Source organism: Plectropomus leopardus, chromosome 7 (genome assembly GCF_026936395.1).
Source record: "Plectropomus leopardus strain MGB_pleo_1.0 chromosome 7, ASM2693639v1, whole genome shotgun sequence".
Classification (NCBI taxonomy): domain Eukaryota; kingdom Metazoa; phylum Chordata; class Actinopteri; order Perciformes; family Serranidae; genus Plectropomus; species Plectropomus leopardus.
Window position 1 is genome coordinate 33,023,331 of NC_142182.1, and position 26,188 is coordinate 33,049,518.

General features: G+C 35.6%; 2 protein-coding genes across 4 annotated transcripts; one reads left to right on the forward strand and one right to left on the reverse strand.

Moving 5' to 3' along the window:
- The first annotated feature begins 593 nt into the window (after positions 1-593).
- On the forward strand, positions 594-10,445 carry ints14 (integrator complex subunit 14). 3 transcript variants are annotated; one of them, XM_042495587.2, is made up of 12 exons: positions 594-697; positions 1,019-1,301; positions 1,453-1,560; positions 2,293-2,448; positions 3,034-3,152; positions 3,257-3,399; positions 3,491-3,583; positions 4,571-4,715; positions 4,842-4,975; positions 5,324-5,442; positions 9,346-9,411; positions 9,494-10,445. In XM_042495587.2, the coding sequence occupies exons 2-12, from the start codon at positions 1,080-1,082 to the stop codon at positions 9,725-9,727; spliced, it is 1,539 nt and encodes a 512-aa protein (XP_042351521.1). In that variant the 5' UTR covers positions 594-697; positions 1,019-1,079; the 3' UTR covers positions 9,728-10,445. The 3 variants fall into 3 exon arrangements, with proteins under 3 accessions (XP_042351521.1, XP_042351520.1, XP_042351522.1); XM_042495586.2 differs by having other exon boundaries at positions 641-712; XM_042495588.2 differs by lacking the exon at positions 594-697 and adding an exon at positions 728-878.
- On the reverse strand, positions 10,382-26,126 carry hacd3 (3-hydroxyacyl-CoA dehydratase 3). Its single transcript, XM_042495589.2, has 11 exons — positions 25,913-26,126; positions 23,607-23,649; positions 22,414-22,487; positions 22,145-22,309; positions 21,926-21,971; positions 21,635-21,745; positions 21,400-21,527; positions 11,374-11,486; positions 11,074-11,180; positions 10,861-10,992; positions 10,382-10,754 (listed from the first exon to the last, which is right to left on the reverse strand). Exons 1-11 carry the CDS (start codon positions 25,988-25,990, stop codon positions 10,678-10,680), a joined length of 1,074 nt encoding a protein of 357 aa, XP_042351523.2. The 5' UTR covers positions 25,991-26,126; the 3' UTR covers positions 10,382-10,677.
- Positions 26,127-26,188: the final 62 nt, after the last annotated feature.

The window sequence follows — 26,188 nt, forward strand, 5'->3', positions numbered from 1 at the left end:
AAAAAAACTTTGTTAATTAGTGCAAATGTTAATTTTTGGCAACATTTTAAATGAGACATAGTATAAAGTGATCTTGATGAAATATAATTATTATGGCTTAGATTTGGTTATGTTATTTTTTTCTTACTTAAGCATTCATCCCACATGATGTGTTTAAGGACCATCAAAAAATTTAAAATCCAACCCTGATTTGAGTTTTTACAGTTTCTGGCTGTGACAAATAGTGTAATTTGGGCAGGTTTTTATTGATGGCATGTTTTCTTTAAAATCGGCTGTAAAATATTTACAAAATACAGCCAGATGTATACCCCTCCCCTAAAATAAATAACAGAAGTTCCTTCCCAGTGCTTAAAAATATGTATATTTGACATGCCTTTTTGCACTACCTCCTTCCCTCTTAGAGGTAACAAACAGTCCCTTATAAAACCACAACTATCAGACTGCAACTTTTACAGCTTTTGGCGTCTTCAATTGTTGCTTTTTGGTTTAAATCAACCTCATTGTTGTCTCGCACCTAATCTCTTAAAATTATTGCGGAGACACGTTTTTAATCACATTTGGAAGTGACGGAACTTTTCCTCCTGTCATGTAGCAAACAGAGTAGGAACTACTGTTCTGTATTACACTGTTGTCACCCGGACGGAAATAGCGGTGCACATTAAAATTCAAACACTGATGGCGAGCAAAACGCTGAATGGCACGTATATATTGCGTCTGTGTTTTATTATTTATTCTCTTCATAGTGAAACGTATGAATATTTATCTTCGCAACGTTTGTGAAATAGTATCCAGAGCGTTTATTCCGTTTGACCTTCTGGTGTTATGTTTCAGAATGCTAACGAAAGTTAGCTCAACAGCTAGCTGACATTTTGCTAACGGTTAGCTGTTGATATGTTGTTCTGTTATTTTGGCTGTTTAATGGTTATTGTTCGTTAACATGCATCTCAGAGGCAGAAAGAAACACTCTGTAACGCTAAGTTAGCTAACGTCTTGTCGTCTATTCTTTCTCTTCCTTCAGCGGGAGCACGTTGGAGGATACTTTAAGTCCATTGTGTTGTTGGTAACCTCAGCAGGAAACAATGCCTACTGTGGTCTTAATGGACGTGTCTCTGTCCATGACACGGCCAGTGTCTCTGGATGGCAGCGAGGAGTTTCAGAGGAAGAACCTGGCTGTTCATGGACTAAACATGTTGTTTGAACACATGGCCTCAAACTACCGCTTGGAGTTCACAGCCCTGATGGCCTTCTCGTCCCTCTGGGAGCTCTTGGTGCCTTTCACCAGAGATTACAACGCATTACAGGTAAATAAAAAGTGCCTCAAATGAGAATTCAGTTTGAAAAATCAACACATGGTTTGCTCTCCTGAGTCACTACTTGTTTGTTTTTAGAGAAGCCAATTCTGACATTGGAGAAGAGATAGAGATTATTGCATTGATGTATTTCTCTGTGCAGGAGGCTCTGAGCAACCTGGAGGACTACGACAAGACCTGCATAGAGTCGGCTCTTAATGGAGTTAGTAACGTGGTACAACAAGAGTGGGGCAGTGCCTGTCCCTGTCAGGTAATTTGAAAGGTCCTTTATATAATGTCATCGCACCTCTTGGACTTATTATTGATTGACTAAAGCTGGGATGTTGTCAAATAATATTTCTAGCTATTTTTACCCTTTTATTGTAACATAGAGTTATGTTTATCAGGGTTCATGCAGACCCTTAACGTCTTAAAAGGAATTAAATTCATAAATCTAAAAATAAGGCCTTAATTGGGATTGAGATGTTTTAAAATAATCAAAAGTCTTAAAATGCAAAGACTTTGAAAGAGGTATTTTATCAATCTTTTTTCAGGCATTGCATTGTGAAATCAGAAATTAATTGGTAATATCTATTTTTTGAAATAAATTTCCAATTTTAATGTCAGGCGGCTCAGGGAAGAAAAACCAACAACCCTTATACACAGTATACTTAACACATCCAAATAAATGAAAAATGAAATGTTTCTTTCAAGGCAAACCAAAGGGATACTTGAATTACATAATATTTTTTATTGTTTTCCACATGTTTTAAGCTAGAAAGTTTCAGTGTTTTTCAGCATTTGAAGTAGATCATCTAACTTAACTTACTTGACCAAAAACAAGAAGAATGTCCTTTATAAGTAATTGATGTGGGTTATATTTTTTTCCTTTTGGTTATTGTAATATTGGTCTTTAATATTACTTTGAGTCACAATGAAAATTTTTAAGTCTTAAATGTAACTAGGAAGTCTGGTTCATGTACCTCCTTCCTTTAACCTTTAGGTGGTGCTGGTTACTGATGGATCTCTGGGTATTGGAAAGGGCTCCCTGCGTCACTCCCTCCAAACACTGAAGCATCGCCCAGATGACAAGAAGTTCCCGCTCCCTTTCCCTTTTCCTACCAAGCTGTTCATTATGGCTGTAGCCAATGCAGAGGAGGTACGAACTGAGTCAACAATCAAGTTCTAGTTACTTGCATCTTGATCTGAACGCAGTCATTGTAAAACCATTTAGTAAATTTGACCAGATATTGTGCAACCATACAAAGCTGGTTATAAACAAGTTCTTAGGTGATGGCTTCTGTTGGGCTTTGGCTGTAATATTAAATTGTTTCCTTGAGACCGAGGTGGTAATGGGCCATGACTTTTACTGTTAAGATGACTTATCAAGACTGCATTTAGGAGTTGTGCATGTATCATTCCCTGTATTTGTATGCAAGTGATCTTTAGAGGACAAGAACACCCTTTCAACAGTTCCTTGAAAGAGTTACTGTGTTGGTTGTATACAGGTCAATGTGTTTTTCCACATTCACACATTAAAAATTCTCCTTTTTTAAACTTAAAAAAGAGTGCCACCTCATTGAGCCATTGAGCACAATTTTTGTGTAATGTAGGTCAAGTAGCAACAGTTTTTTCCCATGTGCTCATAAAGCATCTGTGTAAAATTAAAGCTTAGGGCAAGTTGGTGCTTGTAATAGATTTGTATGCTGCAACCAGTGAAACCCTGTGCCTTGTGGTATTGCAGTTACAGATGACTGATGCCATGGACAACTTAGAGGAGCTGCTTCGTCTTAGTGGAGGTGATGGACAGATCTTCACTATGGAGGGACCTCTTTGCATGAAGAGTGTACAGGCCATGTTTGGGTACGACTCTTACTGGGGAAATAATCCAGGAAAAAACTACTATTTCATGATGTATGTGATAACTTAGAAGCCTTAGGCCATGGTATGTCTTTGTGTGTCTTCAGGAGGCTGATCGATTACGCGTACTCTCCCTTCCATGCTGTCCTGCACTGTGGGAACTTGTCCTCAGACGTTCAGGTGTTCCCTCGCCCTGAGCCAGTTGTGATGGATGAGGAAGTGGAGCCCATGCCCCGATCAGTCAGTACAGGTACCTAGCTGCCTTTGAAATTTCATGATTTAGAGTTAAAGTTAAACCATTTTTCCTTTAACACATCTTCATTCTGCTATGCCTGTTTCAGATTTGGAAATTGTGGGTTTCATTGAAATTGCTGACATTTCAAGTCCTCCTGTTATATCCAGACACCTGGTACTGCCTATTGCTGTAAACAAAGGTTAGTTTTTGTTATATTTCAAAGGAAAACTGAATATTCAAAGGCATATCAGCTGTATAGCATGCATAGGACACTATAGTAGCTGTTTCAACATACCATAGTTCCTAGGACACGTAGTTGGCAAGGTGTCTTGGTCTAGCTCCATGTTGTGGAATATATATAATAATGTAAGTACTCGTGTGAGGCAGGATAAAACTTAAACAAGTTCACATAAAATTGTCCAATACATTACTACACGGTAAAACATGTTACTACACGGTTAAAAACTTTGATAGATCCACACCTTTGCTGACCACTCGTCTTCTAGCAGAGTCACCATAATTTTTTAGTCATGCACACTTACCTGTGTTATGACACCATATCTGTTGCAAATAGAAAATACAGAAAATAATTAATCAATAAAGTAAAAACAAGCACAACCCTAGCATAGTTCACTACTGTGCACTGTTTAAAATATACATAAACTACTGTAAAACCTGAATAACATCAAAACCTTTATAATATATCATATACCAACACAAATACTTTTACCAAGTATCAAATATGTGATTGAATGGTACTCACAGACTCATTGCTTTTGCTGATTTTTACAGCAAATATCCTGATTTTCTTTTAACAGAGCTAACTGTAACAGATTTTTTCCTGACTCTTAAAGATTTGTTTCCTACAAAACACTGCAAGCTACTCTTTTTTTTATTTTTTACAACATATTGTGCGTCTAGTGATATAAATTAAAGAGAAAATGGGAAGAAAATGCAAAAAACTCTGCTGATAATGCACTAGGAAAATAGTGCATAAAAAACAGTTAAAACTGTTTGTATATCTGATGCAAATAATATTTCTAAAACCCCTTTTTTGTGATCCCCTTTCATATTCAAAGTAGACATTTAACACAACACGACTGTTTTGAACGCAAACTGAAATTTAATGAGCTCTCAGTATGCAAAATTGTATTTTTTAATTTTTTAAATCTGTGTTTGGTTGCAGAGGTGGATGACGTTGGTACAGGAGCCACAGATGAGCTCGAGGAGGAACCCTCTGCCAGTCAAATGGCAGGCAAAAGTCCAAATTTTTGTGTCCTTTTACACGGCAGTCTTAAAGTTGAGGGCATGGTGGCACTGGTCCAGTTGGGGTGAGATGCAATAGAGATTTTTATATTTAATTGAATTCTTTTCATGTGAACAATGCACCTGCAGAGTAAAACAAATTAATATATTTTAATGAAGAAATGGCCTAAATCTAGTCTTCTGTCCTCCAGGCCAGAGTGGTACGGCATGCTGTACTCACAAGCAGACAGCAAGAAAAAATCGAACCTGATGATGTCTCTGTTTGAGCCTGGTCCAGAGCCTCTGCCGTGGCTGGGCAAGATCACACATCTGGGACCAATATCAGGTAACCCCTCACCCCCTCACCGTGCCTGATTTCTCTGCAGATACACGGCAAACAAGCAAACAGCAAGTTTTACTGCAAATCTGCTACACAGTGTCTGTTTACATACTCTATGGTGTCTTGTTCCTGAAGGATTTGTTTTATCAGCATGACACGTTTGGACATGAAATGTTTAATGAAAGGTATGACACACTAACCCTTGTTCGAGTAAATGTTTTTTTGTTCCCCTGAAGACCAAAGGCCTCTCTGCTCTTAATCAAGCAGTTAATAATTAACCGTTTTTATTTGGCCGGCTTCAGTCGTGATACAGATTGCACACACTGATGTTTGATGACCTTTTTGGTATTTCAGAGGCTGCTGAAAATCCCTATGGAGAGGATGACAGTAAAAGTCCTTTCCCTCTGCAGCCGCAGGCTAAAAGAAGCTATGCTCAGAATGTCACTGTGTGGATTAAGGCCAGTGGACTACAGGTACAGTCAAATCACTGTGTAAAAGCACTGCTGTTTGTTGTAGACTTTGGAGAAATGACGGTTGGTTTCAGTTGAGTCATAATTACACAGTGTGCTTTGTTTACTTTGTGTTCTCAAAGTGCACGTCACGGTACGTCAGAAACTGGAGGAACTATTTTCTATAAATGATTTGCATTTAGGACGTTTCGCCTTTAATAGAAATCACAGTATCAATTTAATGATTGGTCTGATTAACTGGCTAATAGATTAACTGAGTGTAACATGCAAATACAGAGATTTTATTAGGTTATTATTATTCTGATTACTATAAACTGCACTGAGATTGTATATATTATTATTAGGTTATAGGTTCCTATGCAACATATCAGGTTAATAGACACACCCTTTTTGCAATGGAACTTGTGGTCCTATCAGATCAGATGAGGTTTTTTTGATTTTTTTTTTCAAACGGACTACTATATGCTTTTATTACTTATTGTACTATGACTATGGGGTTTTTAAGGACAAACTATAGTGACCTTTTTTGGATTTTTTTTCAAATGTGTTATGCTGTGATGCTTTTATGATTTTTTAAAAATGACATACTATATTACGAATGTTTTATGACTATTTTAAATTTCATAATATATAGATTTTTTAAATAACATACTATACTATGGTGTTTTTATTTTTTTTAACAACATAAAACATTTTAATGTTTTTTTTAAACCAATGAAATACTTAATCACATTGTAATGGCATACAATCATGTTTGGATTATTTTTTTAAATAACATACAACACTAATGACATTTTCAGTGTTTTTTTAAAATGCCGTACTATACGATCACATTTTAATGATTTTTTAATGACATACTATACTTAGAAATTTTAATTCTATTATCCTATTAATGGCCTATGACATATTTATGATTTTTTTTAATGACATACTATTTTATCGCTTTTTATGATTTTATAAATTAAACACTATACAAGACTTTGTCATGATTCTTTTCAGTGACAAACTTTACCATGATTAAAAAAAATATATATATATTTTTAATGACATACTATACTAAGGATTTTATAATTTTGTTAAGAACATATATTGTGACATTTGTTGTGATTTTTTTTAAGGACACACTATACTGACATTTTTATGGTGTTTTGAATGACACACTAAACAATTACATTATTATATTTTTATAGGACATACTGTAACATGATTTTTTTTAATGACATATGTTTTTATGATTTTTTAAAGGACATACTGTACTATGACATTTTTATGATTTGTTTCAAATGACATTTTCATGATTTTTTAATGACAGTATTCTATGACTTTTTAATGATTTTTCAAATGACACACTTAATTATGACGTTTTTAATGATTTTTCAAAAGACATACACAACAGTGGAATTGTTGTTATTTTTTAAACAATATACTGTGATGTTTTCATACTGTTTTTTTCCACAACATTATTACACTGTGACATCTGAATGATACTTGAAGTGCAATTTTGCACTATGACGTGAATGATTCTTTTAATACCATATTGCTGACAATATAATTATGTTATTATGTTTTGACAATACTATACTATGACTTTTTATCTATTTTCACACATATTATACAATAAGATTTTAATATTTTAAAATTACATGCTACTATGAAATATTTCTGATGTTTTTATTGAAATGTTATGACTTTTTTATAAATGTTTAAATGAGATATTACACTATGACTATGGTTTTTTAATTGATTATCTGGCTCGAATCAATGACTTGTGTCATTTTAAAAAAAAATAGTTATCAAATTTTTATGATTTTTTTTCCAAATTTGACATTTAAATGACATACTATCCTATCACTTTTTTATGAGTTTATAACGACAGTGTAGGATTTTTTTCATGATTTTCGAGAACATGCTATACTATAACGATTTTCATAATTTTGATGACAGACTGCTATGATCTTTTTAATGAATTTTGAAGGAACTTCAGTACTATGAAGTTTTTTCATGATTTTTGAGGACATACTATACTATGACGTTCACCATGATTTTTGACCACGTAAAATACTTACTTAAAATACTTTCTATACTATATATAATATTATAATATAATATTATAATGTTACACTATGATGTTTTTTTGTTGAATTTGGAAGAAATGCAATACTACTTTTTTTTTATCATGATTTTTGACAATGTCCTACACCATGATGTTTTTAATGATTTTTGACGACATACTATACTATGATGTTTTTATGAATTGTTGGAGGAAATACTATGATGTTTAAATGGTGACACGATACTATGAACTTTTTATGATTGTTTTCCATGACATACTATGCTACGACCTTTTTTCTGATTTTTTGAAACAACACGGTTTATGAAGGTTTGGTAAATTTTGGTGACATATCATACTATGACATTTTTATGAATTTTTGGGCGACATAATATGCTATGTTTCTATGAATGTTTGGTAGACTTTGTATATGTGCTTTATGTTTTTTTTCGACCACATATATTATTTCGCTGTAAATAATTTTAGACAACATGCTATGGTATGATGTTTTTATGATTTATTCGCAGACAATATGCTATGATCTTTATAAATTGTGAGACGACACTCTATGCTATGACCTTTTGCTATTTTTTTGTGAAACATACTATACTATAATGTTTTTGTGATTTTTTTTGTTTTGTTTTTAGAGGACATACTATACTAAGACGTTTTCATGATTTTTGCACGACTATAATGAGGTTGTCATAATGTTGGACAACATACTATACTATGTTATTTTTATGAATTTTTGGATGAAATACTATACTAAGACATTTTTATGATTTTTTATACATATTATAGCACAATGTGTTTAAGATTTCTTGGACGACAGTAATGTGAAGTTTTTCTGAATTTTAGGATGAATTACTATTCTACTACGCTTATACTATGATTTTTTTGGCAGCATAATATACCATGAATTTTTGATGATATATTTGGACAACATGATAAGTACAAAGACGTTTTAAAGAACTTTTGGATAACATAATTTATACTATGAAATTTTTAACATATGTATGACATACTATACTATGACCTTTTTGATGATTTTTGACAACATTCTGTAGTTTGAAGTGTTTTGATCTTTGACGATGTAGTATACTGTGACATAATATGAAATTTATATGACTTGCTGTACCATGAGTTTTTTAATTATTCTTGATGACATACTATATACTATGACGTCTTTTGGTGATTTTTGTAGACATGCTTTACTGTGTTTTTCAATTAGTTTTGATGACATTTTATACCATGATGCTTTTTGATTTTTCTCAACATACTATACCTTGTCGTTTTGTCATGATTTTGACGACACACTACACTATGTTTTCTTGATTAGTTTAGATGACATTCCATACTGTTTTTCTTGGATTTTTGTCAACATACTATTCTGATATACATTCATGATTTTTGATTCAAGTTTTTTGGATTACATACGATGCAGTGTTTTTTTTGTTTCGTTTGTTTTTATAACAGTTGATTTTTGTCATGCTTCTTTTTCTTAATGATATACTATAGTATGACATTTTGAAGATTATTTTACCAACGCACTGTGCTATCTTATTTTTAAAAGACATATTATCTAAAAGTATGCACGTATTGTACAGGGGTTCTTAATATTTTTCAGGCCAAGGACCACTTCACAGCTAAGCAGTCCTTGGCCTTAGAATATAATGAAGATGATTTCTTTAGAGCAGTGGTTGTTAATGTTTCTATTTCATTTCTGCCTATACATCACCCGAAATCCTACGCAATGGACCTTTAAATTAGTTCTTGAATGATTGGCCCTCATGTGTTTAGAGTCTTTTTTGGTCATCATTGATTGAAGGGTTGTTTTTTTTGCTGTCATTCTACAGACTGATGTTCAGAAGATCCTGAGGAATGCAAGAAAATTGCCAGATAAAACTCAAACTTTCTACAAGGTAAATATAGCTATAATGGGCTCTGAATTCTGAGCATCATTTGCAATAATATCTTACTCCGTTCTGTATTTGAAACTGTCAGGAGCTGAACCGTCTTCGAAAGGCTGCCTTGGCTTTCGGCTTCTGGGAGCTCCTGAAGGGAGTGGCCGACCTGCTGGAGAGAGAGTGCACCCTGCTGCCAGACTCCGCACATCCGGACGCCGCCTTCCAGCTGTCCCACGCCGCACAGCAACTCAAACTGGCGAGCACCGGTGACTCCCAGTATGCTGCCTTTGATCACAACATTGCCCCCATGCACACGGACTTCTCAAGCTGAACCCTGTTTGAATCCGCAGAAACAGACTAAAATATAGCAGCATCAGCCTGTGTGGACCACTGCTGAGACAGCAGCTGTGTGAGCTGGAGGCTGCTTAAAGAACTCATCAGAGCACTGCTTCAAGAACCTGTGTGGAACCTAGATGAGTAAGACTGAGAGCTCACACTCCTTTGACACCACCTTAACATGGCAAAACATACAAAGTGAGGTGTTGTAAAATGGTAGCATGTACATATTTACTTTTTTACAAATTTCTTTGTAGGATCTTTTTCACAATTTGACCACATTTAAATCTCACTTTTATTCATACCATCCACATTTACAGGAAACCTATAAAAAATGTCATGTTAGCATTTAAAATTCTGTCAAAATGATGAAAAAGCAGAATGTGGGAAGGTGTCAAATTCTACACATTCTACATTCTGCTCTTAAAGGGCAGAAGAGACACAAAATGCTCTTTATTTCAGCTGTAATTTTCCCTGAGGTTTGTGGGATGGTTCAGCAATCTGGAATTAGATCAAATGCAGTATTTGTAGACAATGTTTTCGCTGTTTTTCATTCATGCAAAATTACTGTATCTAAAATGACAAATGCAGCCAAAAAAAACAACAACCCAAGATTAAAAGAAACTTGAAAAAAAACTATCACAAGATGTCATGTTCTATTGCTTTATACATCTCCCAACTTATCTAGAAAATGCAAACTTACATCTATAAGAGCTCAAACACAAGTAAGTAAGAACGTCAATGGAATGATTGAAATAAGTCATCTGTATAACAACCATAAATTAATAAATCTAACTGAGAGCAATATTGTAGAATAAAAACAACCATCTAACAATAGTGAGCATAGATTTGACTGTAGCATGGTTTATGAGTATCATTTAAAATGTTTTATCCAGAAATAAGCAGGCAGCTGAGGTGTTTGACGAGTGTTTTTGTTGCTGTATCTCAATGTGCTTTCCTCTTCTTGGTGCGGAAACGCCTCCTCCTCTGCTTGTAAAGATGACGAAAGTTGATAAAAAGTCCTGAAGAGAGGAAGCCAAAATGTTCATACCGCAACCAAAATGCTGTTATTAGAAGATAATGTTCGCTCAGAGATGAGTATGATTAATGTTTTATCTGGGGACTTACCAAGAAACATGAGGACAAGATAGATGTGCAGGACGTAAGAGAAGCTGATAGACGTTCCAACGGCTTTGGGCAGAGGAATGCTGAAGAGTTTGGTCTCGTCAAAGATGGGAATGGATTGTATCACAGCAACAGCTGCATGGGATTGGAGATGAGATACATTTTAGTACTTGTACTTGAAAACGTATTAATTGTGAAAGAAGTAAACAAGCTCACCCTCAGCTATGACACCTAATGGGTACAGTGGTATCCAGACTGTGTAACGCAGCCACGTGAGAGTTTTCCACTCTGTGTTAAAACAGCCCAGCATGTAAAATGGATACCTGAAATAGGAGCATGGTGTTAGTTTTAGGAAGGAAACAAAGTTACATCAATAACTGTAGTCCTTTAAAACAATTCAGCCTGTATAACTAGTTATGCTGATTCTTGTAACAAAAGCTGCTGCACCTGTCTGCTGCTTAGTGTGTCAACTTGTCTGTGGTGCTACTGCATTAGACTTTACCAATGCATACTTACCTAAAAATCTCAATGGCGCTCCAAAAATAGAAAACGAAGAACGTAACAGGCTTGTTGTGCATTTCTTCCAAACTGCCCAGAATGATGAAGAGGATAAAATTTCTTCCAACCACCTAATGAGAGAACAAAAATCAAAAAAGAAACCAATACCAAACTACTTTCAGTTTCAGCGAATTGTCACGCTCCCTGGTACATATTTTCTTTTAGTTACCAACGTACTATAATGTGACTTTTGGTCAGATTATATGGTGACTTTAAATTCCTTTTTACGACATACTCTATCATGGATTTACTATACTATGACGGTTTTTGTGTCATTTTGGATGACATACCATAGTATGACATTTTTATGCCAAGTTGGATAAAATAGTGTAGTATAACGTGTCATAGTATTGTATGATGTTTTTATGCCATTATGGACAACATACTATACTACTGAATGACAGTTTTATGCATTTTTAGAAGACATACCATAGTATGACATTTTTATTCCATTTTGGACGACATACTATATTAAGACGTTTTTATGTATTTTTGGATGGCATAGTATTGAAGGACTTTTTTATGTGTTTTTAGTATGACTTTTTTATGCATTTTCGAGAAAGTGTAGTGCACTACACTGACATTTTTATCCCATTTTGGACAACATATAATATTAGTTTTTTTTTTGTGCCAATTTAGACATCATACTAAAGTATGACATTTTTATGCATTTCTGTTTGACATACTGTAGTATGACATGTTTGTGCCATTTTGGAAGACATACTGTACTGTATTTTTATATTACCGTAAAGTGAGTTTTTTCAACATACTTTACTAAGATTTTTTTAACATACATTCTATGAGTACAGATGACACAGCCTTAGGAGGGACAAGAATGTCAAAGTACTACATTATGCAATGAGTTTTTTCAAGATACTATAGCGAGTTATTAAAATGTTTCGACATATAATGGCTCTTTGGGAATTGAAGACAGGAAGTGGGTGGTGTTGGACACAGAAGAGATAAAGGAGTAGGGAGTGGAGATGAACACAGTAAAAGAAAAAACAAAAACAAGACAACAGACTAGACAAAAGCACTAAACACTTGACTAAGACAGGCTGAGCCGCAGACAGCTGTTTCAATTTGTTGTGGTTATAAACAAGTTTGAAAAATAATATTCAGCTTTTTTGTTGTAGTGATGTGTTGTTCTTAAAAGATTGTGGATCAGAAGCAGAAAGCGTCCCTCTGCTTTATGATTTCGTTGTTCTCTGATTAGGTCATGTAGGTAGGTAATAAGTTCTTGTGTGTACTTGTTATTGTGCCTCTATGAAACGTTACCGCGCGCTGCCACACACCTTATGCACCTTATGTTTTAGTAGTGTTGTGCACCCAAAAATGGGGCTCCCCCGAAAGTCACTCTGTAATTTGGACCCTCACTATAACTTTTCATGTAATTTTTTCGACATGCTACATTATGATGTTTTTGGATGTTTTTTCAACATTCTATACTATGACGTATCTCAACATGTTGTACTTTGTGGTTTCAGTTGCTTTTTGGACATATTTTGTGATTTTTCACCATACTACAGTACGGCATTTTCAGTCGACATGCTATATTATGGCGTTTTTGGTTGTTTTTGAAACATACTATGCTTTGGCGTGTCTCTGCACGGTATATTATGCTGTTTTGAGGCATTTTCAGTTGTTTTTGGGACATGTCATATTTTGACATTTCCAGCCTTACTACAGCCTTGCCTTTTTTGGTCATTTTTTCAATATGCTATATCATGGTGTTTTTGGTCGTTTTTGCAGCCATACTATGCTGTGGCATGTCTTGGCATGCTGTTTTATGCTGCTTTGAGGAGTTGTCAGCTGTTTTTGGGACATTTCATGATTTGATATTTTTAGCCTTACTATAGGCTTACTATACTTACCTTGGCTTTTCAGTCTTTTTTTTAAGATGCATCATTGTGGTGTTTTTGGTTGTTTTTGCAACATACTATGCTATTGTGTCTCTGCACTCTACTTTATGCTGTTTTGAGGTGTTTCAGCTGTTTGTGGGACATGTCGTATTTTGACGTTTTTAGCCATATTATAGCCTTGCCGTTTACGTCATTTCTTCAACATGCTGTATTATGGTGTTTTTGCAGCATACTATGCTATGGCGTGGTTTGGTACACTATTTTATGCTGTGTTGAAGTTTTCAGATGTTTTTGGGACATGTCATATTTTGACAGTTTTTAGCTATACTGTAGCCTTGCCTTTTTGGTCATTTTTTGACATGCATTATTGTGGTGCTTTTGGTTGTTTTTGAAACATATTGTGCTATGGCATGTCTTGGCACGCTATTTTATGCGTTTATCATAAAACGTGTATTTTCAGCTGTTTTTGGGACATGTCATATTTTGACATTTCTAGCTTTACTATAGCCTTGCCTTTTCTGTCATTTTTTCAACATGCTATATCGTGGTGTTTTTGGTCGTTTTTGCAGCATACTATGCTGTGGCATGTTTTGGTATGCTATTTTATGCTGTGTTGACAGGTTTTCAGATGTTTTTGACACGTCATATTTTGACATTTTTCGCCATACTATAGCCTTGGCCTTTTCGGTCATTTTTTCGACATGCTGTATCATGGTGTTTTTGGCCATTTGTGCAACATATTATGCAATGGCATGTCTTGGCATGCTGTTTTATGCTGTTCTGAGGTGTTTTCAGCTGTTTTTGGGACATGTCATGATTTGATATTTTTAGCCTTACTATAGCCTTGCCTTTTCGGTCATTTTCTTTAGATGCGTCATTGTGGTGTTTTTGGTTGTATTTGCAACATACTATGCTTTGGCGTGTCTTGGCATGCTATTTTATGCTGTTCTGAGGTGTTTTCAGCTGTTTTTGGGACATGTCATATTTTGACATTTCTAGCCTTACTATAGCCTTGCCTGTTTCAGTCATTTTTTGACATGCTATATTATGATGTTTTTAGCCTTTTTTGTAACATTCTGTGCTATGGCATATCTCGATTTTATGCTGTTTTACTTGATTTTATGCTGTTTTGAGGTGTTTTCAGCTGTTTTTGGGACATTTCATGATTTGATATTTTTAGCCTTACTATAGGCTTACTATACTTACCTTGGCTTTTCAGTCTTTTTTTTAAGATGCATCATTGTGGTGTTTTTGGTTGTTTTTGCAACAATCTATGCTATGGCGTGTCTTGGCACGCTATTTTATGCGTTTATCATAAAACGTGTGTGTTTTCAGCTGTTTTTGAGACATGTCATATTTTGACATTTCCAGCCTTACTATAGCCTTGCCTTTTTCAGTCATTTTTTGACATGCTATATTATGATGTTTTTAGCCTTTTTTGCAACATACTATGCTATGGCATATCTCGGCACTTGATTTTAAGCTGTTTTGAGGTGTTTTCAACTGTTTTTGGGACATGTCATATTTTGACATTTTTCGCCATACTATAGCCTTGTCTTTTTTAGTCATTTTTTTGACATGCTATATCATGGTGTTGTTGACCTTTTTTTGCAACATACTATGCTATGGCGTGTTATGGTACTGTATTTTATGCTGTCTTGACATGTTTTCAGATGTTTTTGGGACATGTCGCATTTTGACATTTTTCGCCATACTATAGCCTTGCCTTTTCGGTCCTTTTTTCAACACGCTATATCATGGTGTTTTTGTACATTTATTCAACGTACTATGCTATGGCGTGACTCTGCACTTGATTTTATGCTGTTTTGAGGTGTTTTCAGCTGTTTTTGGGACATGTCATATTTTGACATTTCTAGCTTTACTACAGCCTTGCCTTTTTCAGTCATTTTTTGACATGCTATATTATGGTGTTGTTGACCTTTTTTGCAACATACTAAGCTATGGCATGTCTTGGCACATTATTTTATGCTGTTTTGAGGTGTTTCTGGGACATGTCATATTTGAAATATTTATCCATACTACAGCCTTGCCTTTTCGGTCATTTTTTCAACATGCTATATCATTGTGTTTTTGGTCGTTTTTGCAGCATACTATGCTGTGGCATGTTTTGGTATGCTATTTTATGCTGTGTTGACAGGTTTTCAGATGTTTTTGACACATGTCATATTTTGACATTTTTCGCCATACTATAGCCTTGGCCTTTTCGGTCATTTTTTCGACATGCTGTATCATGGTGTTTTTGTACATTTATTCAACATACTATGCTATGGCGTGTCTTGGCATGCTGTTTTATGCTGGTTTGAGGAGTTTTCAGCTGTTTTTGGGACATGTCATGATTTGATATTTTTAGCCTTACTATAGCCTTGCCTTTTCGGTCATTTTCTTTAGATGCTATATTATGATGTTTTTAGCCTTTTTTGTAACATTCTGTGCTATGGCATATCTCGATTTTATGCTGTTTTACTTGATTTTATGCTGTTTTCAGGTGTTTTCAGCTGTTTTTGGGACATGTCATATTTTGACATTTCCAGCCTTACTATAGCCTTGCCTTTTCGGTCATTTTTTCAACATGCTATATCATGGTGTTTTTAGCCTTTTTGCAACAATCTATGCTATGGTGTGTCTTGGCACGCTATTTTATGCGTTTATCATAAAACGTGTGTGTTTTCAGCTGTTTTTGGGACATGTCATATTTTGACATTTTTCGCCATACTATAGCCTTGCCTTTTTCAGTCATTTTTTGACATGCTATATTATGATGTTTTTAGCCTTTTTTGCAACATTCTATGCTATGGCGTGTTATGGTACTGTATTTTATGCTGTGTTGACAGGTTTTCAGATGTTTTTGACACATGTCATATTTTGACATTTTTCGCCATACTATAGCCTTGGCCTTTTCGGTCATTTTTTTCAGTCATTTTTTGACATACTATATTATGATGTTTTTAGCCTTTTTTGCAACATACTATGCTATGGCATATCTCGGCATGCTGTTTTATGCTGGTTTGAGGAGTTTTCAGCTGTTTTTGGGACATGTCATATTTTGACATTTCTAGCCTTACTATAGCCTTGCCTTTTTCAGTCATTTTTTGACATGCTATATCATGGTGTTTTTAGCCTTTTTTGTAACATTCTGTGCTATGGCATATCTCAATTTTATGCTGTTTTACTTGATTTTATGCTGTTGTGAGATGTTTTCAGCTGTTTTTGGGACATGTCATATTTTTAAATATTGAGCCATACTACAGCCTTGCCTTTTCAGTCATTTTTTCGACATGCTATATCATGGTGTTTTTGGCTTTTTTGCAACAATCTATGCTATGGCGTGTCTTGGCACGCTATTTTATGCGTTTATCATAAAACGTGTGTGTTTTCAGCTGTTTTTGAGACATGTCATATTTTGACATTTCCAGCCTTACTATAGCCTTGCCTTTTTCAGTCATTTTTTTGACATGCTATATTATGATGTTTTTAGCCTTTTTTTGCAACATTCTATGCTATGGCATATCTCGGCACTTGATTTTAAGCTGTTTTGAGGTGTTTTCAGCTGTTTTTGGGACATGTCATATTTTGACATTTCCAGCCTTACTATAGCCTTGCCTTTTTTAGTCATTTTTTTGACATGCTATATCATGGTGTTTTGGCCTTTTTTGCAACATACTATGCTATGGCATGTTATGGTACTGTATTTTATGCTGTCTTGACATATTTTCAGATGTTTTTGGGACATGTCGCATTTTGACATTTTTCGCCATACTATAGCCTTGGCCTTTTCGGTCATTTTTTCGACATGCTGTATCATGGTGTTTTTGTACATTTATTCAACATACTATGCTATGGCGTGTCTCAGCACGCTATTTAATGCTGTTTTGAGGTGTTTTCAGCTGTTTTTGGGACATGTCATATTTTGACTTTTTTAGCCATACTATAGCCTTGCCGTTTAGGTCGTTTTTTCAACATGCTTTATTATGGTGTTTTTGGTTGTTTTTCCAACATACTATGCTATGGCATGTCTTGGTGTGCTATTTTATGCTGTTTTGAGGTGTTTTCAGATGTTTTTGGGACATGTCATATTTTGACATTTTTCGCCATACTATAGCCTTGTCTTTTTTAGTCATTTTTTTGACATGCTATATCATGGTGTTTTTGTACATTTATTCAACGTACTATGCTATGGCGTGACTCTGCACTTGATTTTATGCTGTTTTGAGGTGTTTCTGGGACATGTCATATTTGAAATATTTATCCATACTACAGCCTTGCCTTTTCGGTCATTTTTTCAACATGCTATATCATGGTGTTTTTGGTCGTTTTTGCAGCATACTATGCTGTGGCATGTCTTGATGTGCTATTTTATGCTGTGTTGACAGGTTTTCAGATGTTTTTGACACGTCATATTTTGACATTTTTCGCCATACTATAGCCTTGGCCTTTTCAGTCATTTTTTCGACATGCTGTATCATGGTGTTTTTGGCCATTTGTGCAACATATTATGCAATGGCATGTCTTGGCATGCTATTTTATGCTGTTCTGAGGTGTTTTCAGCTGTTTTTGGGACATGTCATATTTTGACATTTCTAGCCTTACTATAGCCTTGCCTTTTTCAGTCATTTTTTGACATGCTATATTATGATGTTTTTAGCCTTTTTTGTAACATTCTGTGCTATGGCATATCTCGATTTTATGCTGTTTTACTTGATTTTATGCTGTTTTCAGGTGTTTTCAGCTGTTTTTGGGACATGTCATATTTTTAAATATTGAGCCATACTACAGCCTTGCCTTTTCGGTCATTTTTTCGACATGCTATATCATGGTGTTTTTAGCCTTTTTGCAAAAATCTATGCTATGGCGTGTCTTGGCACGCTATTTTATGCTGGTTTGAGGTGTTTTCAGCTGTTTTTGGGACATGTCATGATTTGATATTTTTAGCCTTACTATAGCCTTGCCTTTTCGGTCATTTTCTTTAGATGCGTCATTGTGGTGTTTTTGGTTGTATTTGCAACATACTATGCTTTGGTGTGTCTTGGCATGCTATTTTATGCTGTTCTGAGGTGTTTTCAGCTGTTTTTGGGACATGTCATATTTTGACATTTCTAGCCTTACTATAGCCTTGCCTTTTCGGTCATTTGTTCAACATGCTATGTCATGGTGTTTTTGTACATTTATTCAACGTACTATGCTATGGCGTGACTCTGCACTTGATTTTATGCTGTTGTGAGATGTTTTCAGCTGTTTTTGGGACATGTCATATTTTGACATTTTTCGCCATACTATAGCCTTGTCTTTTTTAGTCATTTTTTTGACATGCTATATCATGGTGTTTTTAGCCTTTTTTGTAACATTCTGTGCTATGGCATATCTCAATTTTATGCTGTTTTACTTGATTTTATGCTGTTTTGAGGTGTTTTCAGCTGTTTTTGGGACATGTCATATTTTTAAATATTGAGCCATACTATAGCCTTGCCTTTTCGGTCATTTTTTCAACATGCTATATCATGGTGTTTTTGGTCGTTTTTGCAGCATACTATGCTGTGGCATGTTTTGGTATGCTATTTTATGCTGTGTTGACAGGTTTTCAGATGTTTTTGACACATGTCATATTTTGACATTTTTCGCCATACTATAGCCTTGGCCTTTTCGGTAATTTTTTCGACATGCTATATCATGGTGTTTTTGGCCATTTGTGCAACATATTATGCAATGGCATGTCTTGGCATGCTGTTTTATGCTGGTTTGAGGAGTTTTCAGCTGTTTTTGGGACATGTCATGATTTGATATTTTTAGCCTTACTATAGCCTTGCCTTTTCGGTCATTTTCTTTAGATGCTGTATCATGGTGTTTTTGGTTGTATTTGCAACATACTATGCTTTGGCGTGTCTTGGCATGCTATTTTATGCTGTTCTGAGGTGTTTTCAGCTGTTTTTGGGACATGTCATATTTTGACATTTCCAGCCTTACTATAGCCTTGCCTTTTTCAGTCATTTTTTGACATGCTATATTATGATGTTTTTAGCCTTTTTTGCAACATTCTATGCTATGGCGTGTTATGGTACTGTATTTTATGCTGTGTTGACATGTTTTCAGATGTTTTTGGGACATGTTGCATTTTGACATTTTTCGCCATACTATAGCCTTGCCTTTTCGGTCATTTTTTCGACATGCTGTATCATGGTGTTTTTGGCCATTTGTGCAACATATTATGCAATGGCATGTCTTGGCATGCTGTTTTATGCTGGTTTGAGGAGTTTTCAGCTGTTTTTGGGACATGTCATATTTTGACATTTCTAGCCTTACTATAGCCTTGCCTTTTCGGTCATTTTTTCAACATGCTATGTCATGGTGTTTTGGGCCGGTTTTGCATCATACTATGCTATGGCGTGTTATGGTACTGTATTTTATGCTGTGTTGACATGTTTTCAGCTGTTTTTGGGACATGTCGCATTTTGACATTTTTCGCCATACTATAGCCTTGCCTTTTTCAGTCATTTCTTGACATGCTATATCATGGTGTTTTTGGCCTTTTTTGCATCATACTATGCTATGGCATATCTCGATTTTATGCTGTTTTGAGGTGTTTTCAGCTGTTTTTGGGACGTCATATTTTTAAATATTGAGCCATACTACAGCCTTGCCTTTTCGGTCATTTTTTCGACATGCGATATCATGGTGTTTTTGGCTTTTTTGCAACAATCTATGCTATGGCGTGTCTTGGCACGCTATTTTATGCGTTTATCATAAAACGTGTGTGTTTTCAGCTGTTTTTGGGACATGTCATATTTTGACATTTCCAGCCTTACTATAGCCTTGCCTTTTTTGGTCATTTTTTGACATGCTGTATTATGATGTTTTTAGCCTTTTTTGCAACATTCTATGCTATGGCATATCTCGGCACTTGATTTTAAGCTGTTTTGAGGTGTTTTCAGCTGTTTTTGGGACATGTCATATTTTGACATTTCTAGCCTTACTATAGCCTTGCCTTTTTTAGTCATTTTTTTGACATGCTATATCATGGTGTTTTGGCCTTTTTTGCAACATACTATGCTATGGCATGTTATGGTACTGTATTTTATGCTGTCTTGAGGTGTTTTCAGATGTTTTTGGGACATGTCATATTTTGGCATTTTTAGCCTTACTATAGCCTTGTCTTTTGGGTCATTTTTTCGACACGCTATATCATGGTGTTTTTGTACATTTATTCAACGTACTATGCTATGGCGTGACTCTGCACTTGATTTTATGCTGTTTTGAGGTGTTTTCAGCTGTTTTTGGGACATGTCATATTTTGACTTTTTTAGCCATACTATAGCCTTGCCGTTTAGGTCGTTTTTTTAACATGCTTTATTATGGTGTTTTTGGTTGTTTTTCCAACATATTATGCTATGGCGTGTCTTGGCACACTATTTTATGCTGTTTTGAGGTGTCATGACACTGCAAACCGTGTTGTTTTTTTAATGACATACCATACTATTTTTTATTTTTATACCTTTTCAAAGTGTACTATTCTATGACCACTTGATGACATTTTATGACATTGCTATGACTTTGTTATGACTTCTTTTCACATCTCCATGTCATACTATACCATGACATTTTTAAACTTAAACTTTTAAACGGCATAAACTATCAAAGGCAGGGGACAAGATTTTGTTATGGATGCATTCAGGTTTCTGTTTGTGGTCTGAGTGGTATTGACCAATAACCTCTGAGCAGCAGGTAAACAGATGTTGTTAGATGGAACACATTGGCTGACTTGCAATCTTGGAACCCAGTTGCTAGGGCCTGATATGAATTAATTGATATTAGGATATGTACTACCCACCCTTCACATTTACTGTTAACATCATAATTTTGACTTTTATTCTGAGTTTTATTACACTATAATCTGTTTTATTCTATTTCTTGTCATGTTCTAACTCTTTCAAGTTCAACACATGGAGTTACCGTTTATTCATGATTTGTGCTGTATAAATAAAGTTTGGTTTGATTTAATTTAATGCCTACTTGTTACAACGGATCTCTCTAAATATTGGCTGTTGCCTCAAAACCTATAGCTGATGGGTTTTTGAGATTGCTGCACATCACACAAATGAGCACCCCACACCTGTATAAGAGATGGAATAACACCTGCGTGGACTACACCAAAAGCAGCGTTGAGGACCTCTACTGCTGCCAAGATCTGGCAGAAGAACATAACATCCGATATGGTGTGAAACGTGTCATAGAGAGAATCTGAAATGAGAGCAGTGTTATAAATGACCAGGTTATTCAGAAGAACTTGATCAAAGAAGGAAAAACAATGTGAATGTTAAGGCCACAGTAATCTTATATTTGCTCACCTTGACCAAAGATAAAGAGCCGCACGGTCATGTTGACAAAGATCCATGAAAAGCCAAGAAACTGCACCAGGTTATACATAAACAAAAACCCTGTTTTCAGGCTGACAAACCCTGAAACATTTGAAATAAAAAGGAAGCATTGAGGCAATAGATTCACAATAAGATATGGTAAAAGTCTACTGCCCAAAAAAAATAAATAAATAAAAAATGCCAAAAGCAAAATCAAACTCTGGGAACAAAATTGATAGACTATAACAAAACAGGCATGCATGTAGAGAAATTTGCATTCACCTTCCTCGTTATGCCTTGAAGCCTTCAGCCTATTTTGTTTTTCCTCCTTTTCAAAGAAAGGCAGAACAAAATATACATAAAAGTCTTTACCTTTGGTATCAATAGTAAAATCTTAGTTCTGGTATGTGGACAACATTGAAATTTTTGCAATATTTTATTTAACACAGCTGTTAAAGTTAAGTTAGTGCATGAAAATGTCCCTCTGATGTAAAAACTCACCTTTTCCCGGATCTCCATCTCAGCATCTGACTCGTCCAGCCAGCGGTCAAAGTCCGGTGCCAGGAAGACTGGTTTGCGCTCCTGTAGCGTCAATCTTTCCCACCAGCCTCTCTGCTCTTTCTGCACTGTAATATTCACCTGCCGCTGCGTGGACTTGTGGCTCACCTGGTAACACAGTTTCATTTAATGAGCACAGTCAGCAAAACTAGAAGGCTAAGTAAGAAAGGAGTAGCATTATAGTTAGGACTGATATTTAAATGGATACATACCTCTGACTTTACAGGTAAATGAAATTCTAGGCTAAAATCATATTCATTTTGTCCTTTTGCACCATGGCCCTGGGCTGCAAACAAAATACCACATAAAATCATTAACATTCAAAAAATGTTTGCACAGGCAAAAGAACATTAAAAGGATAGTTTAGATTTTTGAAGTGAGGTTGTATAAGATACTTATCCATAGTCACTGTATTACATAAAGTAGATGGCAATCGTCACACCCTCAGTTTTGAGAAGCAGTGTCTCAGTTTATAGTTCGGGTATTTTTTACTGCTTTATCACACAGTGATTTCTAATGGGAAAGTGAAGCTGTTATAGTGCTTTCTTTAGAGCCAGATTCCATTGAGAAAAACAATGATTTACTTTGTTGAACATGAGAGCTGCTGGTCTACCACTAGGAGTGTGACAGTATGGATTTTTTTTTTCCACTGTGGTGAAAAAGCAATGCATTACCACGCTTTGGTGGTACATATGGAAGAAAATTAATGATAACTACACAATGATTACTGCTTTATATTTCATATAATACTACATATGCATTCCTGTAACTTTCACCAGAAAAAAAATACAAAATCTGGGAAAGAAATCGGGTGATGAGCTCAATCCCAGAGCATGCCTCAAATAACTGCAGTATTACAGTAATGCAGTTACTGTCACAGCCCTATCTACCGCTGCTTCACTCTTAGTTATTTTTTTTTGTTTTATTGTGTAACCTTGGCATTTAAAGGGTAAGTTCAACTTCACCAAAGTCACACAATAACACTAAGTAACGAACAGACAGGCAGCTTCTGTGAAGCTTCTGTGATAAGCGAGCTAAAATTAGTCTTTCACAAAGGAGCTCTGTGGTTTTGACAAGAGCATAAATGGGGGACTGAGGCTGTTGACAGCGTCCCTGTCAAAACGGGTCCTGCCTGAAGAAAACATAGAGTGATGAATCTTCTCTAAGTACGGCAAACACTCTAACTGATATTGATTTTTTTTTGGATGAGACTTTTTTTTTAGGTGGCCAATCTACAGCAGTACACTGCTTAGCTTCCATGTCGGATTCCAGCCTGCTTTTCCAAACTGAGGGTGTGTCAACTGACATCTAGTGTATGTTACATATAGACTGGTAAGTATCCAACCAACCCCACCTCAAAAATAAATACAGTATATATCTTTTTATATCTTTCAATGCACCACACCTTTAAACTGAAGCACTCTTTCATGTACTTGCACGTCAATATTCTGCAAAAAGAAACAGAGGCAGATGATGAGCTCACTTCCTCCTACAGAGAATTACAGCCTTACATTACAAGCTGTGCAGTGTGTACAATAGGGCTGTGCAGAGACACTAATAAAATGTTTAAAAGACAGATGTTAGACCTAAAGAAGCTGTTGAGCTAAGGCAACTTTAATAATTGTATAATCCACCGACAATAGAGACCAGCCAAAACCATTTCCTTGTTTCAAGAGACTCTTGAGGAAATGAGCTATTTCACATAATGTCCACCCTGAATCAGCTCTTTTTCATGTTACTGTTTACTGTGCAAGAAACAGCATGGTGAAATGGACTGCACCTGTATAGACGTTTTCTAGTCTTTTTGACCACTCAAAGAGCTTTCACACTACATGTCACATTCACCCATTTACACACACATTCACAGACTGGCACTCTGTAACCATTCATACACACTCACACTCAGTATCTTGCCCAAGGATACTTTGACATGTTGCCTGGGGGAGTCTGGGATTTAACAACTGATCTTATGAATAGAGGACGACCCGCTCTACCTCTCAGCCACAGCCGACCCTTATACAGAACACAACAATTTAAAGGACTATGATGCAAAAATTCAGAGCAGAACAGAGCAATAAAAGTGTACTGAATGTTTTTTTCTGCAGGCTAAAGTTTAGGGCAAAGTGACATCTGTATGATGCAACTGCACTTTATCCTCACTGCCCTCACCTGTGGGACGTGGTTAGGAATGTTTTACAATGCCTCTGCACTTTAGGTAGTGTGGAAGGCTATATTTAGGGTTATTAACCCATGCAACTGACTGTGCACAAACATTCTTTAAAGCCACGATACTTATCAGATTTGATCACACCAAACCCTTCTCAGTGATATACCACATTCCAGATATCACCAGAAATGACTTCTTTTCAGGTTTCCTGCAGCTTAAAGCAGATTCAAGACTTTTAAAGGCTTTCTAATGCCACTTGGTATGTAGTTTGAGACCATTTTTTCATAACCAAAATTAAAGCAAGACTATTTTATTTTTCCCAAAGGTTTTTCTTATGACATGAAACATGATATTTGTTTTGTCTGGTGAAAAAGTTTGATTATCCGTGTCAAATATTGAAATAAAACACATTTTTGAGTGAAACACACGGAAGACAATGAATATGTTATCATACAAAGTATCTTTTTGGTTTACCAACAGAAGCAGGAAATAACTGCCATTTTCTTCGCGATTTTGTGTTTTTTAATCTGCATGTGAGATTCAACTGCTTGGATGATGAGTTTAACATTTTGAAACCTTGAGGGACATCATTTTTCTTCTACGGTATTCAGATGCCTTTTACAATGATTTAAACCACTGAACCCTAAGAGAAGTGTTCTGTTTTGTGTTGTTTAATCATGGGGAAAAGGGCAGTTAGTAACTTGGCATGAAATGTCCTGCAAATTGTGAGATTTAGTAGACTTTGAAAACGAAAAAAAATGTACCAAAAACTATATCTATAATAGGCATAATTAGATACTTAAATTAAATTTAAATTTAAATTAAATTAATTAAAATATTACGGACAAAATATTTTTATTTTTAGAACTTTTTTCTGGGTCATTTCCTTGTTTGTTATTGTTTTGACTACTAACATTCTTTCGCCCTATTTTCTGTCCTGCTTCAGTAATATCTTCTTATTTATTTATTTATTCATTCTTTAAAATTCATTTTATTTTTACTAATTTCTTGATCAGTTTTGGTAGTTCCTTCTGAAGATGCCTAACTGTTTTGGGGAAAAATCAAGCCAATTCGCTAAGATTTCAAAAGGTTAAGAATAGGAATTAATTACATTAATTAACTGAAAAATAAAAAATAAACACAACAATTAAGGCCTTTTTTGTAGGTTAATAAATGCAATGCCTTCAAGGCTTTTTGAGGAACCATGTCTTTATTTAGCAGTCTATATGCAAAATGTGCAGCTACCCAGAAGTGTGGCATTTACAGGAACCTGCACCCTTAATTTGCTTGATCTATTATTTCCCCTTAGCGACACAAAACTGTGCTCGGGCCAGTGTTATGTCGAATACTGTGCCCTTGTCGATAGGTGTCCGATAGGTGCCCCCCCAACTTTTAACTCAAACCTAACCACCGAGGTGTGCACTAACAGAGGGAAGACATTTACGGGGTAACACATTTCGACACAACATCCACCAGAGAGCAATATCTTGAGAAGTAGTGAGTACAGGCAGTTTGTGTTCCCCCAAAACAAATCATTATCTCACCTGGGCGTCCGTCAACTCCACTCGCAGGTAAATTTCTTCATGGCGTTGAGCCCAGTAAACGAGAGGTGTGAGCGGCATTGTTCCGCTTTTAACAGAGCTTTCTTTCAAACAAATGTAGGTCTAGTCGAGCAATGAATGAACCAACTCTCCCCCCTTCATGCTAGCCGTCATGGAAAGCTTCAGCATATACCCAGAATATTCTGCGAACGCGCGCGCTGTCTATCTGTAAGCGTAGCGACGTGCTCGTGCAGGAGCCCTTTGTCGTGCTTTCCGCTG